Source organism: Panthera uncia, assembly GCF_023721935.1.
Source record: "Panthera uncia isolate 11264 chromosome D3 unlocalized genomic scaffold, Puncia_PCG_1.0 HiC_scaffold_8, whole genome shotgun sequence".
Classification (NCBI taxonomy): Eukaryota; Metazoa; Chordata; class Mammalia; order Carnivora; family Felidae; genus Panthera; species Panthera uncia.
In genome coordinates this window covers 76,762,697-76,772,429 of record NW_026057586.1, presented here as the reverse complement: position 1 = coordinate 76,772,429, position 9,733 = coordinate 76,762,697, and the positions used below count along the sequence as shown (strand labels likewise).

At 46.7% G+C, this 9,733-nt stretch overlaps 1 protein-coding gene across 9 annotated transcripts in view; it reads left to right on the top strand.

The window, feature by feature from the left end:
• The first annotated feature begins 791 nt into the window (after positions 1 to 791).
• Positions 792 to 9,733, top strand: part of SUDS3 (SDS3 homolog, SIN3A corepressor complex component) — a 110,479-nt gene continuing 101,537 nt past the window's right edge. For 2 of the 9 annotated variants that reach the window (XM_049619881.1, XM_049619886.1), the window contains exons 1-5: positions 793 to 1,128; positions 3,006 to 3,075; positions 3,837 to 3,908; positions 5,586 to 5,641; positions 6,982 to 7,053. In XM_049619881.1, coding sequence (XP_049475838.1) covers positions 987 to 1,128; positions 3,006 to 3,075; positions 3,837 to 3,908; positions 5,586 to 5,641; positions 6,982 to 7,053 — 412 coding nt within the window. In that variant the 5' untranslated portion in view covers positions 793 to 986. Of the gene's footprint in view, positions 1,129 to 1,261; positions 1,397 to 3,005; positions 3,076 to 3,836; positions 3,909 to 5,585; positions 5,642 to 6,981; positions 7,054 to 9,733 lie in introns of those variants that run through there. The other 7 variants (XM_049619880.1, XM_049619884.1, XM_049619885.1 and 4 more) reach the window with 7 other exon arrangements.

Below are 9,733 nucleotides of genomic sequence, written 5' to 3'. Positions count from 1 at the left end.
TAATTAACTTCCTGCAGGCAAATGTTCCACTTGCTCAGTTGAGAATTGGTTAGCAAGTCATTGGACGGGGAAAAGAACCTTTTAAAAAATTAATACTCTAAGAAATTGAGGCAGCAGTAATGTACAGACATACCGTGCTTGGGTGTGCTCGTGTAAACAAGGCAGACTGGACGCTGCCACTTTTTAGGCAAACGTTCTTTCCTCATCTGTAAAATCGGAGAATACCTTATTGAGCATGCCTACACAAACAGAAAGGACTCCTACAGACTGGGAAAACACCATTTTACTGACCCCAGGATGGAATATCAGCATCCTTGTCTTTTAGTTCTCTTTTAATAAAGCTCCAATTAGGGGAGGAGCTAGGCTCGGGGCGGGGGGTGGGGGGGGCGGATGATCACGAAAATTCTAGATGTTAACGTTTCTCGACCTATAAATGGGATGGTTCACGTCGTTAACCTGTTTCAACTAAAGAGACCACCTCCACCTGACAGGAGGTTTCAACCCTTCTGTCTCTCAGGTCGCAGAGGACCCTCGCTTTAGGTCTGGCTCCTTGCGCCGCCTGGCGGCTACTTCTGGAAACAGAGCGCCTTCCAGCTTCGGGGTCCTGGCTGCGGCCAGGCCTGTCCAAGGATTTGCCTAATTCTAGAGAACTTGTCTCCGCCCCTCCCCACTACCCAGTGAGGATTTTAGGACGGCGATGAAAGGGCTGAGGTTAAGGCGAAGGGGGCAGCCCGTCCACCCCCTCAAGGATGATGGAGTCAGGCGGTTCTCGGACAGCTTGCGACCCGGAAGTCACCGCCGGCGCGAGGTCCCCGTTGCCGAGCGCGGGCGCGCGGGGCGGAGCTTGGCGGAGACGGGGAAGGGGTCGCCGCGGCTGCCGCTCTTCGAGTTGGCGGCTCCCTCGGGGGCCGGTAGGCGGGCGTCGAGTCGGCAGGGCGCGCGGCTGCGGTCCCCGGGTGACACGCTCAGCAGCGGCCAGTGGCGACATGAGTGCCGCGGGGCTGTTGGCTCCGGCTCCGGCCCCGGCTGGAGCGCCGCCGGCCCCGGAGTACTACCCGGAGGAGGACGAAGAGCTGGAGAGCGCCGAGGACGACGAGCGCAGCTGCCGGGGCAGAGAGTCCGACGAGGGTGCGTCCTCCGGCTGGCTCAGCAGCCCGCGGCGGGCGTGGGACCGCTGCGGGGGTGGGTGGGGGTGCACGGGAGAGGGGCGGGGCGACCTCCGGGACTGGGGGAGGTGAAGGGGCCGCCGGGAGGAAGTTCCCCCCACCTGCGCTGGGGTAGAGGCGGTGGTGGAGATATCGTACCCTGACAGTTATAGGACCGGGGGACTTGGGGAGCTGGTGTCAGAGCTGGAGGTCCATTTAAGACTCTGCTCCTCTCTTTCCGACCGCCTCTGGTGAGCCTCAAGTCTTTACTGGTGGGAATGAGGAAGACTTCCGTGGGGTACCTTGAGCTGCCCTCCGCATTTTAGTTCCCGAGAGACCACAGCAAAAGCCCAGTTGGGCTTCCAGGTTCCCAAGTTGCTCCCTCCGACCCTCCACCCTCGGGGAAATGCTTTAGCCAGCCCTCCTTTGGGTCGCGCAGTGCAGGTTGAGAGTCCAGTTTGCTTAAAAGAACGGGACCTGGAATCCGCCGGATCTTAGGTGTAAATTTGGCTCACGGAACCCAGCTTTGTAACCTTAGGGGACTGACCTAAGCTTTCCGCCTCAGTTTCTCCAGCTGTAACGGGGCTTCCTATTGTAGGTGTGAGGATTAAAGGAGATCTGTGTAGAAAGTGCTTGGCCTGGTACTCGGTGGGTGTTTTCATCCCTGGGGACGCAGGCACAGGTGTAAGTGGGGATTTGCTTGATGGTGCCCAGGTGGCGTTGTGTTTTCAGTTCCACGCTCTTTTGCATTATCATTACTGCTTGTCAGAGCCTTGCTTTTCAAACGGGGCTTTGCACTTCGTTAAGTGTCAGGAAGACTGTTTTGTAGGGAATTGAGGAAGGACGTCCTGGAGGAGAAAGGGGAACAAAAGAAAAAGGACCAGGGAGAAGAAAGAGACCGTCGTATGGGTGGAATATTCTGGCACCAAACAGGGCTGTGGAGCAAAAGGTTGAACCAGCTGTCTGGAATGAGGAATGTGTTTTATTCATCTCACTGTGCCACGTGCCAACTACAGTGGCTGGCATATGACAGGAATTCCGTGAAGGTCTCTTGACTGAAAGAGTGGAGAATGCTTTGTGGAGAGTTGGATGGGCAGCGGCCTTAAAAAAAGGCAGCGACATGTGCAGGTAATAAAGTTAAAGCAACTAACTGCATTTGGTTTAAACTACATTTGAAGAAGGGCCTTAAGGAGAGATTTTGAATGAGTCACTTGTAACTGCTGTTAAGGCCCACAAGGGGGAGCAGTGAAGCCAGAATTGATTTCCCCCCTCAAATAGGACTGTTGAAATGAGACAGTTCACTATTTACTTATTCTAAGAACAGTGTTTAATGTGTTCTGAAGCAGTTTCTGTTGTTTATCCTGTCTCCTTTCTTTTCCCTTTAGCTGTGACTTTGAAAATAGTTCAGTTCTTAGAGTTTGTTGGTTTGTGTTCTCTTTTGTATATATGATGTGAAATGCATTACAGGGCTCACACCAGGCATAGACCAGAAAAGCGTGTACTTACTAGGTTGGAGTACTGAGCAAGGCCTGGCTGCCTGTAGTTTTCCCATCTGACACATCTCCTTTTCCTGGCCTGCCAGTGTGGCTTCTGCAGAAGTAGCAGACTTGACCGTGACTGCCAACATCCGATGCACCCTGTTCTCTGGTTGCACTTCGCATAAAGGCAGCTCTTTGCGTAAATCCAGCCATGTATACGTCGGAAATGGTATTTTCTTTCCTGAAGTAACTAATATTTTCCACTGATGGTTTCTTGCAGGTCTGCATCCATTTTATAGAAGTTTAAGTGTTACTGTGTCAGGTGATGCCAACTTCATGAACTGTGATTTTCACAAGCCTTTCTTCCTTGGTTTTACTTCAGACACTGAGGACGCTAGTGAAACTGACCTGGCAAAGCATGATGAAGAAGACTATGTAGAAATGAAGGAACAGTGAGTATGGATCTTTTATTTCTTGTTTGGAATACAGAACTGACCAGGAAATCTTTATAGTGACGTTGAGTATGGTTTTGACCATAGAGCTTCCAAAGACTGTGTGTGTGTGCGCACATGCGTGTGTGCAATTTCCCCCTTTAAATTTGTCATATTTAATCAGTCCTCCTGTTAAAAGAATCTTCTGCGGGTTGGAAGAACCTTGGGGATGGGCTATGTAGCAGGAGAGAACGTTTTCATTTAAAAAAATTTTCAAGTTTGTTTTTGAGGGTAGGGGGAGGAGCAGAGAGAGGGAGACACAGAATCCGAAGCAGGCTCCAGGGTCCGAGCTGTCGGCACAGAGCCCGATGTGGGGCTTGAACCCACGAACCGTGAGATCATGGCTTGAGCTGAAGTTGGATGCTTAACCGACTGAGCCACCCAGGCTCCCCTTTTTGTTTTTTTTAAATGTGAAAACCATAACTCAGCATCAAGGGTGTGTCCTGTTTATTCCACCTAGAGCTGGAGGTGTGCTGGGTGCCAGGAGAGCATGGCCCCTGACTCTTGCTCCAGTGCTCTTTCCGCTTGTCCCACGTCCACACTCAAGCCTTCTCTAAATGTGCCCAGAGAAACTGAAACCACTCGTTTTAATGTAAACACAGATGGAAGACTGTATAAAATATATCCCATAAGTATTTGTTGAATGTATTTTGAGGATTTTGATTTGACTTTAGATTCTTAATCTTTAAACCAGATGATCCACATTCTTTTTTTTTTTATAGGTCCTATTTGCAAATGTTTCGTGACCATCATCTGGATTCTGTTACCCTTTTCACGCTTTGGAATCCAAAGGGGTAGCTCAGCTAAATTCCACCCACCCATGCTGAATAAAGAAGAATTACTTTTTTTTTTATTGTTTGTTTATTTTGAGAGACCACGTGGGCTGTGCTTGCTTTTTATTTTTATTCTTTCCAGGCTTTTTACCGATTTATTTTGAACCATTTTCACCTTAAACCATTTCAGTCAGTTTAGTGTACCTTTTCCCAAATCTGCATTTATTTTGCTTTTCAGTCTGTTAATATTCCCTTTCAAAGACGGATTCAGAACTCAAAGGCGTTGTTAACTGCACTCTGCGGTGGAAAATTTAGTACGCTGGGCTCCAAATACTTCCTGCGTGCAGTTTACACATTTGTTTCCTCTCCTGTACTCACCATATTTAAGCATTCTTTTGAGACCATATTTTAATTCAGCGTGCCCCTTAATATTGGATACAGGGGGTGCCTGGGTGGCTCAGTCAGTTTAGCGTCCGACTTCAGCTCAGGTCCTGATCTTACAGTTTGTGAGTTTGAGCCCCACGTCGGGTCACTGCTGTCAACTTGGAGCCTGCTTTGCATCCCCTATCCCCCACTCCGTCCCTTTCTTTCTGGCTCATGCTCTCTCTCGAAAATAAACATTTGGAATATATTGGATACACAAACATTTTTGATTAAAATTTAATGCCTTGTATGATTCAAGGTGAGCCTTGAGAGTGCATCAGAATTCTCCTGGATCTTTTGATCAGCTCTCCTGTGGAATTCCTAGATTGTGTTTCACTCTTCCCCCAACCTATACAAATAGTGGGGTTGTATTTACAGCCCTCACTTGAGCAATCAAAAAGCTAGTGTGCTGCTTCTCTGTTGGACAGTGTTCATTCAGGTTGCAAATCTTATTTTTGTCAGTGTCAAAGTGGGGGTGTTTTTCAGATAGAAGCAAAAATATTGTTAAAATATGATTTACTTGTGGAATCTACCATTCAAACAGACTTGGCGGAGTGAATAATTGCCTATAATCCATTCGGTGTGAGGGGGAAAAAATAGCACACTAGGCTGTTGGTGTGTGTTATGTGTTCTTATCCAGCTGGGGCTGCAAACAAATCCTACATTTTAACTTTGTTACTGAATTACTATTATTTCTCTGATCCTGGAAGGTAGTGCTTTTAAAAATGACAGGAAGGTTTATTAACTTGGTGTTTGTACCAACTATGATATCTACATAGAAAAACATGCCAAAGGCATAACCTGACTCGTTTGGAACTTAGAATGTAGTTGTAGAGTTGATATAAGGGCTGTGTTTAGGCCTTTGCTGCGTTTGTGTGTGTATTTATACCTCTTGTGGATACCTCTAAATCCACAAGAAAATGGCACCGCACTTTTCAATTTCTCTTTATAACTTCTTGCCTATTGTTGCTTATTTATTAAAATTTGTGGGTCTTCATGTTTGTGGGTTTCAGACTGATTCTCTAAAGGTGGGATAGAGAACACAGGAAACTACAACACTGAGTTAGGATTCCAGAACACAGAATCCTTGTCCTTTTCTGATCCCTTTAGCTGCTGGTACATTTTAAACCAGCTGGCAGACTCTCCAGTTTTCTCTGTTCACTAAAGGACGTTTATGACATTCCCATAACAATCTAGGTAATTCCTGTATGTAGATTATTTTGGAATTCAATATTAGTGTTTTTCAGTGTGGCTTTTTTTTTTTTTTTTTAACAGGATGTATCAGGATAAACTGGCTTCTCTCAAGAGACAGTTGCAACAACTTCAGGAAGGTTGGTGTGTTTAACCCTTCACTTCTAAGTATGCTTAGTATTGCAAACCTTTGAAATCTTTCACTCCTCTGTGGGAGTGATTTAAAATTTGGTCTGCCTGATTTTAGCTGTCCGGTATGCATTTTGCTTACTTCTGTCAGTAAAGCAGTAATTTTCACCTTTTCAAAATCTCAGACCCTTTGGAAGAGCATGAACTGAAAAACACTGTGCGCCTAAAGCTAGACATTTTTGGGAGAAACATTGTTACCAAAGAATATGTGAAGTGGTACAGTACTTTCTAAACTAATTGCTGGCGAACTGTGGGTTATCCCTACTGTGTGTGTTTTCTCTTGTTTGCTTGGTAAATTAGAAGTGGACTGTATTTTGTGCTGTTTCTTGCTAAAGACAGTTCGGCATCAGGTTAAGAGCATAGGCTCTCAAGTGCCGTCACGGGTTTGAATCCCAGCTTCGCTGCTTTCTGGAAATTTGACCTTAGGCACCCCACTTTCTCTTGTTTAAATTTGTTTTAAACAAGATGCAGAAGGTCGAAGTAGATGAGATTACCCATGAGGGATGGCTAGCACCATGGGGACAGTGGGTTTCTTGTGGGGCAAGAAATATATTCTCCTCTAGCAAGGCTATAAGGCATACCTGGCATGGTTGAGTGAGGGATTTTGAAAAAGATGCCATTAACATACCCTGCAAATATGTCATGATCGGGAAAATATTTTCCATGATAATAGTGACCCGTGTAATTGGCTGCTTTAGGGAAAAGCAATGACACGAGTAGATATTTGGTGAAAATCTGTACCCAAGCAATCCAGAATTGTCACTGGCCATGTGTGGCTATTTAAATTTAATGAACTGAAATTAATGAACTGAAATTAATAATTCTGTTCCTCAGTTGTGCTAGCTACATTCCAAGTGCTCAATAGCTACATATGACTAGTGGCTACCATATTGGACAGTGCAACATAGGATGTTTCCACCATTGTAGGGAAAGTTCTACTGGATGGTCCTACTGAAAGTTCTAGGCCTTACCGAAGAAGAATGAGCTCAGGAAAGGGAAGCCCATTGACTCAAAGTGGCAGCAGGTGATCAGAATCATTTCAATCCTGCACCTTTTGACTTCCTCTCACTTGCTAGAGAGTCTTAATCCACTAGGTGGGGTGATTTCTGTTGTTGGCCTTGGTTGAGAACCAGAGCAGTTAGTTCTGTTTGCCTGTGCCTTTCCTTGGTTTGTGTTTTACTTTGAGGTTATTAAAACAGTCACTGTGGGTACTATAAGATAATTTTAGGAACTAAAATGTAAAACAGATTGATATTCAAAATACGTTTTATTTTGTACATCTCAAAATCAGGTACGTTACAGGAATATCAGAAGAGGATGAAAAAACTAGATCAGCAGTACAAAGAGAGGATTCGAAACGCAGGTGAGGCTCTGTCTTAGGTGGAAGTAAATCATCTTTAAGTGTTCCTCCTTTTGCTGATTATCGATGTAATGTCATGAGAGCTGCTGTCCAGCATGCATCTCAGATAATCCTTGGGTATGGTGGAGGGGTTGGGGAAGAGAGACCAGAGGTGCAGTTGGGTAAAGCTGGGACATCTTTTTTCCAGTGGCCAACGAACAACCTGTAGTTAAGCTTATTAGTGTTGGCTCCTTACGGTCGGTTATACTCCCTGGAACCCCCAGCTGGCTCCTTGAAGTCAGTTATGCTCCCTGGCGCCCCCAGGTTAAGCAGTCTTACACGTTCTGTCTCACGTCTGCTTGGCTGGCTGAATGTACCATGAGAGGAGCTGACATGGGAAAGAATCGAGCTTGTTTCACTCTTGTTTGAAGTTTGCTTCTTTTGGCATTCCCTGCTCTGGGAGGAAGGGGTGTCCTCTGTTTTTTTTTTTTCCTCTTGAGTGTTACAAGCATTTACGGGAAGAGCACACCTTGGTTCTATAGTACACAGTACGTGTGTTCGTTAAGAATTTGTGGAGCACCTGCTACATTCAAGCTCTGAGCAAAAAAGTAGTGGAACACCTTGTCCTTGACTTTAGGAAATGTGCTATTTCATTGACAAAAGACGTGCAAACATGGGTAAGTTAAGGAACATTCTGAGGTCAATAAAGAATCATGCAAAAAGTAAGATGTGATGATTGTTCAAAGTGTGTAAACACAGATTCCTGGTCCTATGGGAAATGTTCTGTAAGCATTCAATTTCGAGCGCCCACGTAGTGCCTGTTCCTGCTCGGGGGGTCTGGGGGTACCTAATGCTGGGTCTGCAGATGCTGTCTGGGTGCTGCTCCTCAGGCTGCTGTCCTCTTGCTTTCTGTTCCATTGTCTTTCCGGCTTTCTGTTGGTGGAACTTTTCCCTCTCTCCAGGGAGTAGATGTCCCGCGTACACCCAACAGCAGAAAGGTAGCGGAGGGGTGCAAGAGGCGCGGGGAAAATGGAAGTACAGCCATTGGCCTTCTGTGCGCCCACATCCGCCTGCCTGCCCCTGTGGTTGTCCCCACTGCACTCTGACTTCTTGAGGCATCTCCTTGGGACATCTTTGAGATCCTCAGCCCTCTTCCCGGTGTTCCGCATTAGGGAAAGGAGGTGAGGCATGAGGCCCTAGGTTTAGGTCTTCCTCCTTGCACTTTAGGTCTTGAGCCTTTGAGCAGTAATTTGCTCTTGGAGCCCCAATTGCCCCATCTGTAGGGGGGATACGAATACCTCATGGAATTGGTTTAAGATACAAGTAAGGAAAGGAGATGGACGTGAGCCACTTTTCTGAAGCCAGAACTGCAGCATGAGTATTGAGCTGCTTCCCTTAATTCCACGTTCAGTCCTGTCCTCGTGTGTCCTTTCAGAAACATCTCTCTCCCCTGCCCCTGGATACACATGCAGAAGAGCTCCCAGATCAGTCACAGCTTGAGCCTGAAAGACCACGTTCTGGGCAGAGATAATCCACCTGCTCTAGTTGTGTTGGTGCATGGCTGTTTTAACTAAAACAACCATCACCGACCCCGAAAGCTGATTGCCAGTTTGACTTGGTTCGGGTGTGATTTCTGACAAGGGCGCAGACTTGCTGTGTCAGGTTGTTTGTGCATCTAAAGCCGTTGGGGCCAGCACGTTGGGCTGCGTGTGCTTGGGCTCATGTGCTTGGTGATCCTAGGACCAAAGTGATCAGGGCTTCTGGAGAAGTTAGAAAATAATGAGTGGCTCATCTCTTGCCTTGTTGAAATTTTCTTTTTTTTTTTTTTTTTTTTTTTTTTTACATTTTAAGTAGGCTCTACACAGTGTGGGACTTGAACTCATGACCCTGAGATTGAGTTGTGTGCTTCATTGACTGAGCCAGCCAGGCACCCCTCTTCATTTAAACTTCCTATTCAATATCTATTGAGGTCTGAATTGTTAATCTGGAGTCCTAAAACTCCAGATTCTAGGAAATTACGTGTGGATGTGCGTATATGCTTTTTTATGGGCAAGTGGATCCATAGGATTCATCATGTTCACGAAGGAGACTGTGCTAAAATATGAACAGCGCCCCCTGGCGTTGTTGGTTCACTGGCAGTCTTTGTGACCTATGCAGCAGCTCCATGTCGCCCAGAAAAGATTAGGTGCCATGGACCCCTTTTGTTTAAAGGGCTGGCTTTGTCAAGGGCCTTCTGATGTAGTGGGGGGGGGGGGGCTGCTGTTAAACGGTTGCTAATGGCTTGACACATAGTGGGTGGTGAGTAAGCTGTCGAATACTCTTGGGTGGAGACTCGTAGGTGTCTGAGGGGGGTGGGGTTGGTAAGTGAGGTGGAGCTGCCTGTGCAGAGGTCACATTAGGTCTGGAGCTTGGAAGTGCAGCAGAGACCCACAGGGTGTTGCTGTGGAGGCACAGCCACACACACAGGCATGGTGGCCCGTGAAAGCCCCGGAAGGGCTCAGAACCTCTGCCCTGACTTCTCAGGGGAATGTCCTTCCTTGCCATGCAGAGTACTTCACCCGTGCTTTAAAAACGTCAGTGTTGATTCTGCTTCTGGAGAAACGGCATTGTTCCTTCCTGCCCCATCCTGCCCTGTGGGACTGTTGGAGGGTACCTACTGAGTGAAAGAAGGGGTAACTTTCAGTTTTATTTTGCCAGGGGAGTT